The sequence below is a fragment of the Stegostoma tigrinum genome, unplaced genomic scaffold (genome assembly GCF_030684315.1).
Source record: "Stegostoma tigrinum isolate sSteTig4 unplaced genomic scaffold, sSteTig4.hap1 scaffold_63, whole genome shotgun sequence".
Taxonomy (NCBI): domain Eukaryota; kingdom Metazoa; phylum Chordata; class Chondrichthyes; order Orectolobiformes; family Stegostomatidae; genus Stegostoma; species Stegostoma tigrinum.
This window is the reverse complement of record NW_026728568.1, coordinates 25096-42535: the sequence shown is the minus strand read 5'-3', so window position 1 is coordinate 42535 and position 17440 is coordinate 25096. Positions and strand designations below refer to the sequence as shown.

General features: G+C 46.3%; 1 protein-coding gene across 12 annotated transcripts in view; it reads left to right on the top strand.

The window, feature by feature from the left end:
- The first annotated feature begins 2389 nt into the window (after positions 1 to 2389).
- LOC132209043 (utrophin-like) overlaps positions 2390 to 17440 on the top strand; it is a 32884-nt gene continuing 17833 nt past the window's right edge. For 2 of the 12 annotated variants that reach the window (XR_009445130.1, XR_009445129.1), the window contains exons 1-3: positions 2402 to 4034; positions 10569 to 10715; positions 13677 to 13945. Coding sequence is in view for 2 of the 12 variants with exons in the window: in XM_059644258.1 (XP_059500241.1) it covers positions 2980 to 3037; positions 13677 to 13945 (327 nt within the window). In the remaining 10 variants the exon portion in view is untranslated. Of the gene's footprint in view, positions 4035 to 5511; positions 6885 to 10568; positions 10716 to 13676; positions 13946 to 14183; positions 14308 to 17440 lie in introns of those variants that run through there. The other 10 variants (XR_009445127.1, XR_009445128.1, XR_009445135.1 and 7 more) reach the window with 9 other exon arrangements.

Genomic DNA, 17440 nt, shown 5'->3' with positions numbered 1-17440 from the left:
TAAGATGAGAGTACTTAACGTGGCAAAGCCTGTCGTGCCCGATGGAGGTCAGCAATGGCAGTCAGCAGTGAAGTCCACCGGCAAGGATGGGCGGGCCCTAGCCCAACGCAGGGGAATACAAACCGTCACGGGGGAAGCCTCGTTCAGAGTGTCTGCAAATTCGTGGCTTAAGAAAGGACTGTAATGTTTGACTTGTTAAACTTTTGTTTTTATTTTTCTACTGTTATACTAAGAAGACTGTCGTGCTGAACTTTTTAACTTATTCATTTATTTTTCTAACATAGAACGTGGAACGGTACAGCGCAGTACAGGCCCTTCGGCCCACGATGTTGTATCAAACTTTTACCCTCATCCTAAGGTCTATCTAACCTCCACCCCTACCTTATATTGTCATCCATTTGCTTGTCTAATAGCCAATTAAATGCCCCTAATGAGGCTGACTTCACTACCCTCTCCGGCATTGCATTCCACTCCCCTACGACTCTGAGTAAAGAAGGATGGATACCTTTTCTACTTCTGCAACTAAAATTTCGTACCAAGGTACTTTGTCCCTGAGATGACACCGTCTGAGGTGACATTGTACTCTTGTACCGTGTATTGAATACATGTGATAATAAAACCTAAATCTAAATCTAATGCATAGCAGGACACTGGGAAGCTTAGAGGAGAAAAGGGATGCTGGGGTGCTTGTTCATAAATTCCTGAAGGGGTCAGGACAGGCTAGTAAGGGTTGTTACAAAGACATATGGGACATCTCCCTTTATCAGTCGTGGCGTAGATTCTAAGAATGGGGAGGTCACTTTGGAGCTGTTTAAAAGTTTGTTTCGGCCACAGCTGGAGTCGTGTGTGGCGTTTTGGTCACCACCCATTAGGCCTTGTTAGCCCTCCAGAGTTCGTTAGCCCACATTTTTCCTGGTTGAGTTCCAATTGCTGTGCCCAGCTGACCAGTCAGTTGATCTCCTCCTGAAGTTTATTCATCCTGCCTGTCAACCAATTTTAGATCCAGTGTGCCACTTTGCCTTTGATCCCATGGCTGTTATTTACATGACCATTCCACCGATATCCTCCTCACTGAATTAGTGATTTGCTAGCGACACGGTCATACACTCTGTGTTTAAGCTGAAATGATGAATCTCATTGACAAATTTCAAGGGCCCTTGTGGCAAGCCCTGCACAACCCCACTCAAAGCAAACATCCTGTCAGATAGATATCTCTCTACCGTCAATCACCCTGTGCTCTCTGCCTCAGCCAGTTTTGGCTCCAGTGTGCCTCTTTGCCTTTGATCCCGTTGACTGCTGTTTTCTTGATCACTCTGCCAAGGGGGGCTTTACTAAGTCCACATCAAATGCATAAGCTCATCAACACTCCAACATCTCCTCAAAAAAGGATCAAATTTCTGAAATGTGACCTCATCTTAACAAATCCATACTGACTATCCCTGATTAATTCATGCAAGTACATTCTACCCCTAAGAATGCCTCTTTGTAGCTTCTCCAGTGCTGAGATTATTCTGACTGGCCATAAATTTCTTGGTCTGTTCCTCTCTCCGTTTGTTCATAGTAGGACAACGTTAATAGTCCCTAGAGTCAGTAATTAAGAAAGCGCATGTAATGTCGTTTATCTCAAGAGGGTTGGAATATAAAAGCAGCAATGTGCCTCTGAGGCTTTATAAGGCTCTCGTTAGGCCCCATTTAGAATACTGTGTCCAATTTTGGGCCCCATGCTTCAGGAAGGACATTCTAGCCCTGGAGCGTGTCCAGCGTAGATTCACATGGATGATCCCTGGAATGGTAGGTTTAGCGTATGATGAACGGCTGAGGATCCTGGGATTGTACTCATTAAAGTTTAGAAGGTCGAGGGGAGATCTAATAGAAACTTACAAGATAATGAATGGTTTAGAAGGGGTGGACGCTCGGAAGTTGTTTCCGTTAGGAGGGGAGACGAGGACCCGTGGGCACAGACTTAAAATTAGAGGGGGTAAATTTAAAACTGAAATGAGACAACATTTCTTCAGCCAGAGAGTGGTGGGCTTGTGGAATTCATTGCCGCAGAGTGCATGGAGGCCGGGTTGTTGGATGCCTTCAAGGCAGAGATCGACAAATTCTTGATCTCAAAAGGAATCAAGGGCTGCGGGGAGAGTGCAGGGAAGTGGTGTTGAAATGCCCATCATCCATGATTTAAATGGCGGAGTGGACTTCATGGGCCGAATGGCCCAACTTCGACTTGTATCTTGTGGTCTTAAGGGGCTGGACATGAAGCCATTAGAGGTGAGTGTAGGTGGGGAGGGAGGGAGGGGATAGGTCACTCTGGGGAGGACGAACAGGTCAAGGGGGTGGGAGGAGCTTCATAGGTAGGGAATGGGGCTTGGCTTGAGCTGGGAGGAGCAGATGGGTAAGAGGAAGAACAGATTAGGGAGGTGGGGACGAGATGGGCTAGTTTTGGGATGCAGTGGTGGGAGTGGAGATTTTGAAGCTTGTGAAATCCACATTGATAGCATTGGGCTGCAGAGTTCCCAAGGCTCAGTTAAGGAAGGACAACAAACATTGATCAGTCAGTCATACATCCAGCAAGAAAACTTTATTTTTTTAAAAAAATAGGATGCATCTGTTAATCAAGTGGCAAAGCATTATCGAGTTTTGAGAAGATTTGTAGCTCAGGGTTCAGGTTCTGGATGTAAGATTGCTCAATGAGCTGGAAGGTTAGTTTTCAGATGATTCGTCACCATTCCAGGTAAAATCATCAGTGAGCCTCCGGTGAAGCGCTGGAGTTCGGTCCCGCTTTCTCTTCAAGTGTTTCGGTTTCCTTGGGTTGGTGATGTCATTTCCTGTTCTTTCTCTCAGAGGATGGGAGATGGATTTGGAGCCAATGTGTCCTCCCTGGTGTAGTTTGTGTATGGAATGAACTGCCAGAGGCTATTATACTCACAGTATTTAAAAGTCACCTGCATGGACACATGAATAGGAAGGGTCTGGAGGGATATGGGCAACATGCTGGCAAATGGAACTAGTCAGTTACGATATCTGGTCGGCCTGAAGGGTTTGTTTCCCTGCTGTACAACTCTGCGACTCTGTCTCTTTGTCTCCCCCTCCCCCTCTCTCATTTGCTCCAGACCCACCCCCCACCACACACACAATCTCTGTCTCTCTGTCTCTCCATCTCTGTGTGTGTGCGCCTCACTCTCTGTCTGTCTGTGTCTCTCTCTCTCTCGCTGTGCACTTCTCTGTCTCTCTCCTTCTCTTTCACTGTCTCTTTGGTCTTTGTGTGTGTGTGCCCCTCTCTGTCTCTGCCTCCCTCTGTATGTGCTTCTGCCTTTCTCTCTCTCCGTCGACCCCCCACCCACTCTGCGCCGCCCCTCCCCCCGCCTTTTCCTCCATCTCTCTTACTCTCTAGCCGAGCCTCTCCACCCGCTCAGCAGGGAGCGTTGTGAGTTTCTTTCGAACAAAGTTTAAAGATCTCTGTTTGAACCCAACCCATCCGCAATCAGACTGCATTTCTAATCCCCCCCCCCCCTCTCTCTCTCTCTCTCTCTCTCTCTCTCTCTCTCTCTCTCTCACACACACACACACACACACACACACACACTGTCTCTTTCTCCCTTTCAGTCAATCCCCTTCCTCTCCTGGTCCTACTCACGCCTTTTCCCACCCCCCGACTCTGCCTCGGCGATGAGTCCGCTGTCTGGATCCCTTTACCCAGGAGTGGGCTGAGGACCCAGCGGTTCGGCAGCGGGGATCATCGCACCACGCTCCTGGACCCCTACAACCTCCTGTTCTCCAGCGGCCTCCAGCATGACCACCGGGCTAGGAGCAGGCATCCGGGCTGCCGGAGCGCTCGCTGCTCAGTGGCTCAGCCCTGCGCCGCCTTTGCCGGGAGCGGGGATCCGAGGTGGGAGAAGGCCTCTTCGCCCGGCTCCTGGGCACAGCTACCTGCCTGAACAGCTGCCTGGCACCGAGCCTGCGCTCCCCGAGCACCCGGCCGCGGGTCCGCGACGCCTTCCGGGGCTGAGTAGCCGAAAACTATCTCCTACTGCAAGGTGAGAGCGGGGTTTGGGGTGAAGGGAGGACTGGGGACATGAGCACGGTCCCTGTTTCACATCCTGCGCCGCTCCTATCACAAGGCGAGGGGTTGGGAATGTATGTTTTGGGGGTGAGAATAGCCCTCCTCGGGTGAGGGAAGGCTGGGGACATTGGGAGGGTGTCTATTATACAGCCCTGCGCGGGTTTCCGTAGCCGAACAGCCTACTGCTCTCGTACTACAAGGTAAAGGGAAGGAGGGGGTTGGAATGGGGTGGGGTTTCGAGGATAGCCGTCCTGGAAGTGAGAGGACATGGTGAGAGTCACTATTGTACAGCCCAGTGACTGAATGGCTTACAGCTACTGCAAAAGGGTCGGTTTAGGAGAGGGGTGTTGTAGGGAGGTTTGGGGTCACGGGCAGAGCTGCTTTCTGCAGCTGAACAGCTACTGCCACAAGATGAGATGGGAGAAGGTGTTTTCGGAGTGAGGGGATGCTCCCTCACCCCGCCGCTGTGGGAAGTAGGATCTTTATCGCACAGCACTCCGACGACAAGGTGGGAAGGCAGGAGGGGCTCCTGGGGATGAGGGAAGGACAGAACCAGGGTCAGTATAAGGTTAGGGGCTGAACAGACCCCTTCCAGGGGCTATGGGGAGCTCTTGATGCCCTGCACCAAGCGACCAGCCGAGATCGACCCGCAGCTCTCCGACTACAAGGGGACCCTGTCTCAGAGGCTGGAGCATTTCTAGCCGGAGCTCTGAGGGAAAGGGTCATCGCATCCAAAACGTTATCTCGGTACTTTTTCTTCACAGATGCTGAGCATTTTCAGCAACTTGTGTTTGCATTTCTACCCGGAGGTGGGTTTGTGGAGAGACACCATGGGAAGGGAATGGGTGTGGGGTTTGATGGGGCAGTCACAGAGACTGTCGAGAGAGAGAGAGAGAGGCAACCCCTGTGTCAGGGTTTGGAAAATCTCCGGCAGTGCTTCATTTCTCTCTCAGCCGAAGGCGCTGCGTGCTTTGGTTTCCTTTGCTCTTGTACTCTCTCCCCCTGTGAATAAAGCCAGAGTGAGAGAGAGAGAGTTTGTGGTGGGAGAGAGAAAAGGGACAGAAAGATGGAAATAAAGGAGCATGACAAGGGAGTGAAATTAGGGCCAGCAGAGGTGAGAGAGGGGGAGAGAATCAGAGTGAGGGAGGAAGAGTGATAAAACACAAACAAAAGAGAATGGGAGGTAACGAGGTGTTCATGAGCATGAAACAGCAGGACATGCAGCATCAGAGGCCAGGGAAGCTGATGTCAGCCTGTCTGCTGTGTTCATTTCCCTTCCTCTGTTCCCCCCCTCCTCCTGCCCCTTTGCCCCCCTCCTGCTGCCCCTTTGCCCCCCCGCCCCCTCATCCTCCTGCCCCTTTGCCCCCCCTCCTCCTCCTGCCCCTTTGCCCCCCCTCCTCCTCCTGCCCCTTTGCCCCCCCTCCTCCTCCTGCCCCTTTGCCCCCCCTCCTCCTCCTGCCCCTTTGCCCCCCCTTCCTCTTGCTCCCTCCATTCATCCATTCCTTCTTCCAGTCAGTCCTCGCTCCCTCCCTCCCTCGCTCCCTCCCACCAGCCATCCATTCCTCCCTCCCTCGCTCCCTCTAGTCAGTCAAAACAACTAAGAAAATTACAGCACAGGAACAGGTCCTTCAGCCCTCCAAGCCTGCGCCGATCAAGATCCTCTGTCTCACCTGTCACCTATTTTCTCACGGTCTGTGTCCATTTGCTCCCTGCCCATCCACGTGCCTGTCCAAATATATCTTAAAAGACGCTAACGTGTCTGCGTCTCCCACCTCCGCTGGCAACACGTTCCAGGTGCCCACCAACCTCTGTGTAAAGAACTTTCCATGCATATGTCCCTTAAACTTTGCTCCTCTCACTTTGAACTCATGACCCCTCGTAATTGAGTCCTCCACTCTGGGGGTAAAAAGCTTTTTGCTGTTCACCCTGTCTATACCCTCATGATTTTGTGGACCTCAATCAGGTCCCCCCCAATCTCCATCTTTCTCATGAAAATAATCCTAGTCTACTCAACCTCTCTTCATGGCGAGCACCCTCCATACAAGGCAGCATCCTGGTGAACCTCCTCTGCACCCTCTCCAAAGCATCCACATCCTTTTGGTAATGTGGCGACTGGAACTGTGCACAGTAGTCCAAATGTGGCCAAACCAAAGTCCGATACAACTGCAACATGACCTTGGCAAGTCTTGTACTCAATACCCCATCCAATGAAGGAAAGTATGCCATATGCCTTCGAGACCACCCTATTGACCTGCGTTGTCACCTTCAGGGAACAATGGACCTGAACACCCAGATCTCTCTGTTCATCAATTTTCCCCAAGACTTTTCCATTTACTGTATAGTTCGTCCTTGAATTTGATCTTCCAAAATGCATCACCCTGCATTTGCCCGGATTGAACTCCATCTGCCATTTATCTGCCCAACTCTCCAGTCTACCTATGTTCTGCTGTAACCTCTGATAGTCCCCTTCACTATCGGCTTCTCCATTCCTCCCTTGTAGTGCGATTAGGCAAGACTAAGGAGGCATAGAATGGGTTAGCAAAATGCAGGGCAATGGGGACAATTGAATTGTGGAGCTGGTTTAAGGAGCAGATATTGCGTGTCCTTGATAGGTACGTCCCTGTCAGGCAGGGAGGAAGCGATCAGCTAAGGGAACCGTGGTTTACTAAAAAAATTGTATCTCTTGTTAAGCAGAAGAGGGAGGCTGATGTGACGATGAGACCAGATGGTTCACATGAGGTGATGGAGAGCTACAGATTAGTTAGGAAGGATTTAAAGAGAGAGTTAAGAAGAGCAAGGAGGGTACACGAGCAGACACTGGCAGGTAAATAAAGGAGACCCCGAAAGCTTTCGATAGGTATGTGAGGAATAAGAGGATGACTTGGGTAGGCATAGGGCCAGTCAAAGACAGAAGTGGGAAGTTGTGTGTGGACGCTGTGGAGATTGGAGAGGTGCTAAATTAATGTTTCTCATCTGTTTTCACTGAGGGACAGGAGAATATTGTAGAGGAGGTGACTGAGTTAGAGGCTACTAGAATTGAAAGGGTTAAGGTTAGTAAGGAGGAAGTGTCATCAATTCCACAACGTGTGACGGTAGGTAAAGCCCCTGGGCCTGATAGGATTTTTCCGAGGATTGTCTGGGATGCTAGGGAGGAGGTGGTGGAGCCTTTGGCCTTGATCTTGGAGTCCTCATTATCTACAGGTTTCGTACCAGAGGAGTGGAGGATTGCAAATGTTGTGCCCTTGTTCAAGAGGGGCAGTAGGAATGACCCAGGCAATTATAGACCTGTGAGCCTTAGGTGTGTTGCAGGAAAAATTTTGGAAAGGATTATAAGAGACAGGATTTATAATCATCCAACAAGCAACAACTTGATTGGAGATAGTCAGCATGGATTCGTCAAGGGCAGGTCGTGTCTCACAAACCTCACTGAGTTTTTTGAGAAGGTGACCAAACATGTGGATGAGGGTCGGGCAGTTGGCGTGGTGTACATGGACTTCAGTAAAGTCTTTGATAAGTTTCCCCATGGTAGGCTCTCGGAGAAAATACAGAGGCTCGGGATTGAGGGAGATTTAGCCATTTGGATTAGAAACTGGCTTTCGGTAAGAAGGCAACAAGTGGTGGTTGATGGAAAATATTCAGCCTGGAGTCCGGTTACGCGTGGTGTGCCTCAAGGATCTGTTTTGTGACCACTGCTGTTTGTCATTTGTATAAATGACTTGGACGCAGGAATTGGTGGATGGGTTTGTGAGTTTGCAGATGACACTAAAGTCGGTGGAGTGGTGGACAGTGTGGAAGAATGTTGCAGGTTGCAGGGAGACTTGGATAAACTGCAGAATTGTCCCAAAATTTGGCAAATGGAGATTAATATGGATAAATGTGAGGTGATTCACTTTGGGAGGAATAATAGGAAGGCAGAACACCGGGTCAACGGAAAGATTATTGGCAGTGTAGATGAGCAGAGGGATCTTGGTGTCCATCTACATAGATTCCTGAAAATTGCCACCCAGGTTGATAGTGCTGTTCAGAAGTCTGATGGTGTTTTAGGTTTCATTGGTAGAGGGATTGAGTTGCGGAGACGTGATGTCATGCTGCAACTCTACAAAACGCTAGTGCGGCCTCGGTTCGAATATTGCGTGGTCGCTCCATTACAGGAAGGATGTGGAATCGTTGGAACAGGTGCAGAGGAGATTTACCAGAATGTTGCCTGGTCTGGAGCGAAGGTCTCATGAAGAAAGGCTGAGGAACTTGGGTCCCTTCTCATTGGAGAGAAGGAGGCTCAGGGGGATTTAATAGAGATATACAAGATGGTCAGTGGATTAGATAGGGTGCACAGTGAGAGTCTTTTTCCGAGGATGATGACTTCAGCTTGTACAAGGGGGTGCAGCTACACATTGAGGGGTGATGGATTTAAGACAGATGTCAGAGGCAGGTTCTTTACTCAGAGAGTGGTAAGGGCGTGGAATGCCCTGCCTGCCAATGAAGTTAACTCAGCCACATGAGGGGCATTTAAACAGCCCTTGGATCAGCATATGTTTGACAATAGGATAGTGCAGGGGAATGGGCTTCGATTAGTTCACAGGTCGGCGTAACATGGAGAGCCGAAGGGCCTGTTCTGCGTTGTGTTCTTCTATGTTCAGTTACAGTTCACAGATTACTCTACCACTCATTTTAGTGTTGTGTGAAAAGGATAATGAACATCTGCAGAAGGACGCAGAAAGTGTCAGTGAATGGACAATGGCAGATGGAGTGCAACGATGGTAAATGTGAGACTCCATTTTGGTAGCAATTAGGGCAAAATGGAGTATTAGTTAAATGGTGAAAAATTGTAGCATGCTGCTATTCCCCGGTTGAATGTTTTAAAGGCCAAGACAGACAGATCTTTGAACAGCAAAGGAATTGAGTTTAAAAATCGGGAGGGGATGCTTAAGTTGTATAGGGTGCTGGTGAGGCTTGATGTCGAATAGTTTGTACAGTTTTAGTCTCCTCACTTGAGAAAGGATGTGCTGGCAGTGGAGGGGGTGCAAAGGAGCTTCACAAGATTGATTCCACAATTGAAAATGTTGCTGTATGGGGAGAGATTGAGGAGACTTGGATTGCACTCTCTGAGACTTCGAAGAATGAGGGGTGTTCTAATAGCACCTTTTAAAATGATGAAAGAAATAGATAGGAAAGAAACACGGAAGTTGTTTCCGCTGATGGGTGAAATTACAACCAGGCAGCACAGCCTCAAAATAAGGGTGAACAGTTTGAAGACTGAGTTGAGGATGAGCTTCTTCATCCAAAGGGTTGTGAATCTGTGGAATTCTCTGCTCAGTGAAACAGTCAAGGTTCCCTGGTTGAATGTTTTAAAGGCCAAGACAGATAGATCTTTGAACAGGAAAGGAATTGAGTGTTATGGTGAATGGGAGGGTAAGTGGAACTGAGTCCGCAAAAAGATCAGCGATGACCTTATTGAATGGCGGAGCGAGCTGGAAGAGACAGATGACCTACTCCTTTATTTCTTCTGTCCATATGTCCTTAGATTGCCATCCTTGTCATTCCTCCTTCCCTGGAATAGGCCAGTTCTGAACGCTGATCAGTAGGTCTTTAAATATCTCCCGCGTATCAAATGCCGACTTGTTCAATCAAAGCTCCTCCCAATTAATACTGCTCAGCTCCTACCTAATACTGATGTAATTTTCCTTCCCACAATTTCGTAGCTTCCCCCAAGGTCCTGATTATTCATAGCTATCTTAAAATGTAAGGAGAGGCGATCACCCCGTTTAAGAAGCTCCTGGTTCAGTGTTTTTCCCCATGTGGGAGTCAACTACAGGTTTTCTTGTTCCAAGGTTGGGGAGGAAATAGCCGATTGGTATTATTGCTGGACTGTTAATTCAGAGACTTAGATAACATTCTGGGGACCTGTGTTCAAATCCCAGCACAGCAGGTGGTGGAATTTGAATTGAATACAAAAGAAAATCATGAATGAAGAATCTAATGATGACCATGAATCCATTGTCAAATGTCAGAAAAACCCACCTGCTTCACTGATGTCCTTTCGGAAAGGAAACTGCCATCCTTACATGGTCTGGCCTACATGTGACTGCAGACCCACAGCCAGATGATTGACTCTGAACTGTCCCCTGGGCAATTCGGGATGGACAATAAACACTGCCGAGCTAGTGATGTCGTCCTCCCATTAGCAAATAAATAAAATTGGATTCTATGTCTTCCGATTGAAGATCGTTTCTTGTTCTCACAGTAATTTCATCGCTTAGTCAGTTTCCCTCTTGCCTGTCTTTTTGGAATGTCACGTAGCCCTGCACATTTACCTCCAGTGTTGATCGCCTTATAACCATGTCTTTGTAATAGCTCTCAAATCATGCCCGTCAACCTGTATGTGTGCTACGAATTTGTTGATTTTGTTCTGAATACAATGAGCACGCAAGCAAAGAGTCATTAATTTTGATTTATAACTTTATTTCACCTCTTGACACTATTTACAGCTGTTTTCTGTTTCTACATGCAGTCTTTTCCAGTCCCATGCTGAGTATTGTTATCCCAATAGTTCTTTAATGTCAGTGTGTGTGTATTCCTGGGCGACTATGCTCGTGTGGTCTACGGAGTTGTGGAGGTCACAGTTCTAGGACAGCCATTTCATAGGCCTCTGCTGCAGGTAAGAAGAAAAGAAAATCTCTTGCTCTGAGCTCTGCAAACCAGGGCAATGTCAAAAAGGAACCAAGGTCAAAAGTTTCAACAAGAATCTCAAAATTAACTGCTGAATTCACATAAGCATTCCGGGGATCGCCCAATGTAGTGGCCACAACATCCCACTTTCTATTCCTCACAAACAATCCAAAGGCTGAACTATCCGTATCCCTCTTAACGGTTATGTTTTTTGAGCTAATTTCTTGTTTCTAACTTGTGTGTATTTGTGGTGCCTTATGACTTCTTGCGTTTAGCAATTGATAAACTCACTTTCTCACTAATTCAGTAAAACCTAGTTTTATAGAATCCCCAGTGTGGAAACAGGCCATTCAGTTCAAGAAGTCCACAGCAACCCTACAAAGAGCATCCCACCCAGACCCATCCCCATTCCCTACTCTATCCCTGTCAGCCTGCATTTCCCATGGCTAATATACCTAACCTACACGTATGTGGGCAATGTGGGTAATTCAGCATTCCCAATCCACCTAACCTGCACATCTCTGGACTGGTCAAAACAATGATTCGATTTGAATTAGTTAGAATGCAGCTGTTAACAGTAATCCTCCGTCCCTGTGTTGGAGCGAGATTTAACATTCAAGATCAAAAATGAAACACTTGAACAAGGTAGCTCAAATTGAGGTTGTTGACTTGCTCGCCGAGCTGGCTTGTTTTCATTGAGACGTTTCGTCACCATGATTGGTGACATCACCAGTAGAGCCTCCAACGAAACAATGTTACTTTACTCTGTCTGGAATTTATACTGTCCGGTCTGTTACCATGAGTACTGTCATTTCGGGTTTTGATCTGTATGGGTTTGTATGTGCAGTCCAATTGTATCTGTTTGTTGGTTGCATTATGGGTGGAGAATCACGCCACTCATATGAAACTGGGACAAGGTAACCATAGTAGCCCAAGCCAAGTGTAGACACGCAGAGGAATTCCTAGAGGCATGGTTCTCCACCCATTCTGCAGGCTCACATTCTTGGTCTCTTCAGTTTGAATATGATCACTTAACCATATCCTTTATGACAAACAACAGAGTCTTACTTCCTAAAATCTTCAAACAGGACTGTCCAGACAGATCCACTTGTTCTCATGATATCGTCTTCTGTTGGAGGGCTTCCGAAATGTCTGCATTCTTCCTCAACTGAGCATTCCTTGCGTTCGTGGTTGACAGAGCTCTCGGCCATGTCCAACCCATGTCCTACACTTTGGCCTCACCCCTGATGAGGTACCCTGGTCCTCAATGACCAACCCATCAATATCCACATCGAGAAGAACATCAGCCACGATTTCTAACAAGATCCCACCACCAGGCATATATTCCCCTCCCCTCCCTTGTCAGCCTTCCGCAGGGACCATTCCATCAGGACACCTCAGTCCACTCCTGATCCGTTCACAACACCTCCCCATAACCCGACAGCACTTTGCATGCCACCACAGAAGGCATAACATCTGCCCATTTACTTCCTCCCGCTTCACTATCCAAGGCTTCCAGGGGAAGCAGCGATTTACCCACACTTCACTCAATCTAGTCTACTGTATTCACTGCTCTCAATATTGTCTCGCTCTGCATCGGGGAGACGAAACACAGACTGACCAACCACTTGGCTGAACACCTATATTCTGTCCATAAAAATGGCCCCAGGTTTCCAATTGCCTGTCACTTGAGCACCCCATCATGATCCCTGGCCAAAATCTCTGTCTCAGGCTTGCTGCAGTGCTCCAGTGAGTGCAAGGTTGAAGACAAAAATCTCATGTTTGCTTTGCAGAACACCTCCGCTCGGTTCGCAATCAACAACAGCACCTTCCAGTCGCCAACCATTTTAACTCCTTTAACTCCCCCTCCCATTCCTTAGACGGCATGTCCATCATGGGCCTCCTGCAGTGCCACAATGATGCCACCTGAAGGGGGCAGGAGCAGCAACTCATATTCCGCTTGGGAACCCTGCAGCCCAATGGTATCAATGTGAACTTCACAAGCTTCAAAGTCTCCCCTTCCCCCACTGCATCCCAAAACGAGCCCAACTGCATCCCAAAACCAGCCCAGCTTGTCCCACCTCCCTAACCTGTTCTTCCTCTCACCTATCCCCTCCTCCCACCTCAAGCCGCACCTCCATTTCGTACCGACTAACCTCGTCCCGTCTCCTTGACTTGTTCGTCCTCCCCGGACTGACCTATCCGCTCTCTACCTCCTCACCTACACTCATCTCTACTGGCTCCATCCACACCTCTTTAACTTGTCTGTCTCCTTTCCACCTATCTTCTCCTCTATCCATCTTCAATCCGCCTCCCCCTCTCTCCCTATTTATTTCAGAACCCTCTCCCCCTTCCCCTTTTCTGATGAAAGGTCTCAGCCCAACATCTAAGCTTTTGTGCTCCTGAGATGCTGCTTGGCCTGCTGTGTTCATCCAGCTGCACACTTTGTGATCTCGATGTGTCTTAACAACCTCATTAAGTGAGTTCTGGAGAGAACTATGCAGGGGAGACTTAGGGTTTGTCATTCTAACTTGCCTGTCCTGAAAGATGAAAGTTGGTTTATTTTGGATGTTTGTTTCATAGCTATGAAAGATATCCTGAAAGGATTTTTCATATCTTTTGTTGAGAATTTTACCCGTTTAGTCACTCTAATCCTTTTCCTTTTTTAAAGTTTGCTTGGTAGTCATAAATTTCAAATATCGGCCGAATTTTATTCGGCTTTGTATTGGTTCTCCGTGATTCCCCGTTAATGGCTCCGTGACCTGCTAGCTAATTACAGAATTTATCATTGATGTGCCTGTCATAAAATCTTTAGTCTTATACTATGTATTCCCAATTTCAGGAGAAAGTCCTGAGACCTTTTAAAGGAAAGGGGTTTAGAAAGAACACTTAAGTTCTATAGATCCAAGTCATGAATAGTTGATAAATTATTTGCACTTCATATTTCCAGAATCTACCCCGGAAGAGAGAGCCCAGAGAATTGCCAAAGCTGTCTGCAAGCAGTCAATTGACGTGAAGGAAAATTGGGAGCAATTGAAAACCCATGCGAGCAACTGGCAGAACAAGGTGGAAAAGGCGTTAGAGAAACTTCAAGAACTGCAGAAAGCTCTGGATGATCTTGAGTCTCATGTGATAACAGCTGAGGGGGTCCACATTGATTGGCAACCTGTGAATGACCTGTTTATTGACGCATTGCAGGATCACATGGATAAAACCACAGTAAGTGCAATTACTTTACACTTCACTTATGAACAGATGTAACCGCAATGTTGTATCGAGACGATCAGTAATATGAGTAGTGAAGTAATATTGATTGAATGGTTGTTAACTTAATTTGTAAATTAAAACTTAGTTGAGCATGCCTTCTGATGATATCACATTGGTAATATGAGTATAATTGAGGATTTTATTGGTCAGTGACATCAAGTGAGTTATCTGCTTGTTGCCATGTTATCAGGACTAAAGGTGAAGTCTGACCACGCCATTTGGCCACTCCTTAGAGAGACACAACTGGTTATGATTTAACCTGAAGATCACCATGCCTCGGGCAAGTAAAGGGGTTGAGGCGAAGATCCTTTGTGGTAAGGTCACTGGTGTGGCAATTGAGCCCTCTCTGCAGGGCATCACTCTGCATCACAAACCAACTGTTCAGCCCACGGAATTTGAATAGAATTCTCATGAAGTTAGCGAGAGGGATACTACACGAGAGGGATACTACTGAATAGATCGATGTTTTGAAAAGCGGATGAGATATGAGCAAAAGTTTAATTGATGTGGAAGACCAGCCACAATCATCATCAATGGTGGAGCAAGCTTGAGCGGCCATGCAACATTGTGCTGCCGCTATTTGACTTGTTCAGTGGAAAGGAAGGAAGATGGTCCAAGTGTCAAAAATGCTGAAGACCACATCCTTGTACAACCTCAAAATTTGATTGTGTTCAGCATATTATCACTCCTGGTACCCCTAAATCCTGGTCTATCATCTCAGCAGCTTGACTCTGCCCAAAAGCTGGTTACTTGTGACATTTTTGAAGGATCTTCCCAAGTCTGAAAATCATTTTTGTTTTTGTGCAATCAGAGTTGGCCAGTGTGGAAGGAGGTCATTTGGCATATCATAGCTCTTTGAAATAACTCCCCAATTCGTCCCCCTCTGCTTGGCAATGACTTCAACCACTTATAAAATCTCTTTAATGGAGGGATACTTTGAAGACATCTGAAAGGAGTATTAACGATCCCAGAATACAACTGAGCCTTATTAAGTTGTTAGTTCAGATGATCAAGAGCTTGATCAAAGAGGATTGTTTGAAAAAGTGCCTTAAAAGAGGAAATGTACAGAGGCTAAGAGGTGTAGGAAGTTAGTGAGTTTTGAAAGATTTGTGCTCAGGTTGAGGTTCTGGATGCGAGTTTGCTCGCTGAAGGTGGAGGAAGTCTCTTCTTGGGTTTGAAGCCTACACAATTAAATGTTTGGCAACCAGTAGTGGGCCGTTTGAAATCAAGAGTGGGCAAGAGGACGTAATTAGACGAGTGCCGATATCCTCAAGTATGGTTGGATTGGTGGGGATTACCAAAGTAGCGATAGGCATAGCCAAGGAACGATTTGTAAACAAAAATGAGAATTCAATAAAATTACTGTTAATAGTATCAGTTAGGTGGAAAGTACAGAGAATAGGACTTGGTTCAAGATGAGACTCATGCACTGGAGTTTTAGATGACCTCAAGTGTTCAATGGGCAAAAGTGGGACTCCAGCAGGGAATGCATTGGTATTGTCAGGCCCAGAGTGAAGTAGTTCCAGATGAAGGTTTCACTGCTAATGAGCCAAGACAAGAGACAGGTAGGCAGGATTGAAAAGATGGAAAGAGACAGCTTCAGGGATTGCATGAATGTGTGGTCGGACGTTCATCGTGGGATAAACAAGATGCCAAGGTTGTGCTGAGACAAGCGTAACATTACATTGTTGCCAAGGCGGAGTAATGCAGTCAGTAGGCAGTGAATAGAGGTTGGTGTGGGGACCACAAACAGTGGTCTTCCCAGTTTTAAATTGTTATCTCTACATAGTTCCGCAACTTTATGTTCTGTTCAAAAGGCATTACTGACAAGAAAACAGAAGTTAGCCATTTGTTTACTTGTTAATATATCTTGATTTTTCCACCATCTTCTCCAATTATGAACACCACATGTGAAGTGTACTAAGTGAACCATTCAAACCTTCAAAGGAAATGTTAAAATTGTGGAATATAAAGTTAAATTTATTTTCTTGAAAATTTAAATAAATTACATGAAGGTTTGACCAAGACTGAAAGGAATTATATGGAACACCAGATGAATAAAACAAGCAGTAGTAAGGTGGTATTAGCTGAATGTTCCTGAAGAAAGAGAACACAGCCAACCTTTCTTCCATCAGGGGGATTAATTGTGTGGTGTCAGACACAGTTGATTAAATCATTCCTTCTGTCTTTACTGTCTGACTGTACTATGGTTGTAATATTTCCTTTTTTAAAGGCTCAAGGCTCGACATACTTCTCATTTTCTAAATTTTAAGAAGTTGGCTTCTTGTCAAGTCACGGTAGGACTGAAAACACAGTCTATGACTGTTTGAAGTCACATGACACCAGCTTATCGTCCAACAGGCTCATTTCAAGTCACACAAGCTTTTGGAGTGCAGCCCCTTCATCAGGTGCAGTTGGTGAGGTGACCACACAGACAAACAATTTATAAGCAGAGAGATCAAAAGATCATAGAATTGGCCTGAGTGGAGTGTCAGATAATAACGCTCTAACACTCTTGGTAGCCTGTATAAGCAAGTAAAGTGTTTATAAAGTCAATGTCAGTGCTGTGCTGTCATGATAATCAGGCAGCGCAACTGGAATGTACAAGGTGACATCTCGGGTCAGACTCTGACTTGTAGTTTAGAGGCTTGTGTTCAGAATCTGTCTTCGAGTTTTAACCTTTATTTCAAAACCAGGAATTTATAACACACCACACTGACTGTGACTACAAGCTGTGTGTTTCTTCAACAAAATATCTGCAACTAAACAAACATCCTGGATGAAGACTTATTATCTGACACTCCACTCACACCAGTTGTATGATCTTTTGATCTGTCTGCTTATAAATTGTGTGCCTGTGTGTTTTCCTCTCTGACCGCACGTGATGAAGGGACTGCACTTCAAAAGCTTGTGTGATTTCAAATAAACCTGTCAGATTATAACCTGATGCCATGTGGCTTCTGACTTTGTCCATCCTAGTCCAACACCAGCACCTCCACATTATAAGTGTTTGGAACCAAGTCAGTGCAACAGGCATAGGTCGAACATTTGACTTCGGAAGGATGCCTCGTGCTGAAAAGTTTATTAATAACAAAGGATTTCTCCATTATGCCATCTATCATAACATGCTGCGCCTCACAGTCATAATGAAAGGATGCCCACTTTAATTTAGCAGCGCCAAGAACAGTTATGGACATTTTTAGCATGGGAGAAGGCCATTCAACCTATTTTATCTGTACCAGCTCTCTCCCAGAGCAAAAAAATTAATCCTTTTCTCGAATTCATTCCACATATTTCACAGGATTGAAATATATAGGTACATAGTTAAGTGATTTTAACATCGAGTGAGCAGTTCTCGCACTTCACCTTGTCACTAACAATTGAAAACGTGACTTAGAAAGAGTGGGTCTTTATTTTGTTCTGTTGTGATGATGAAGAAGATGCAAG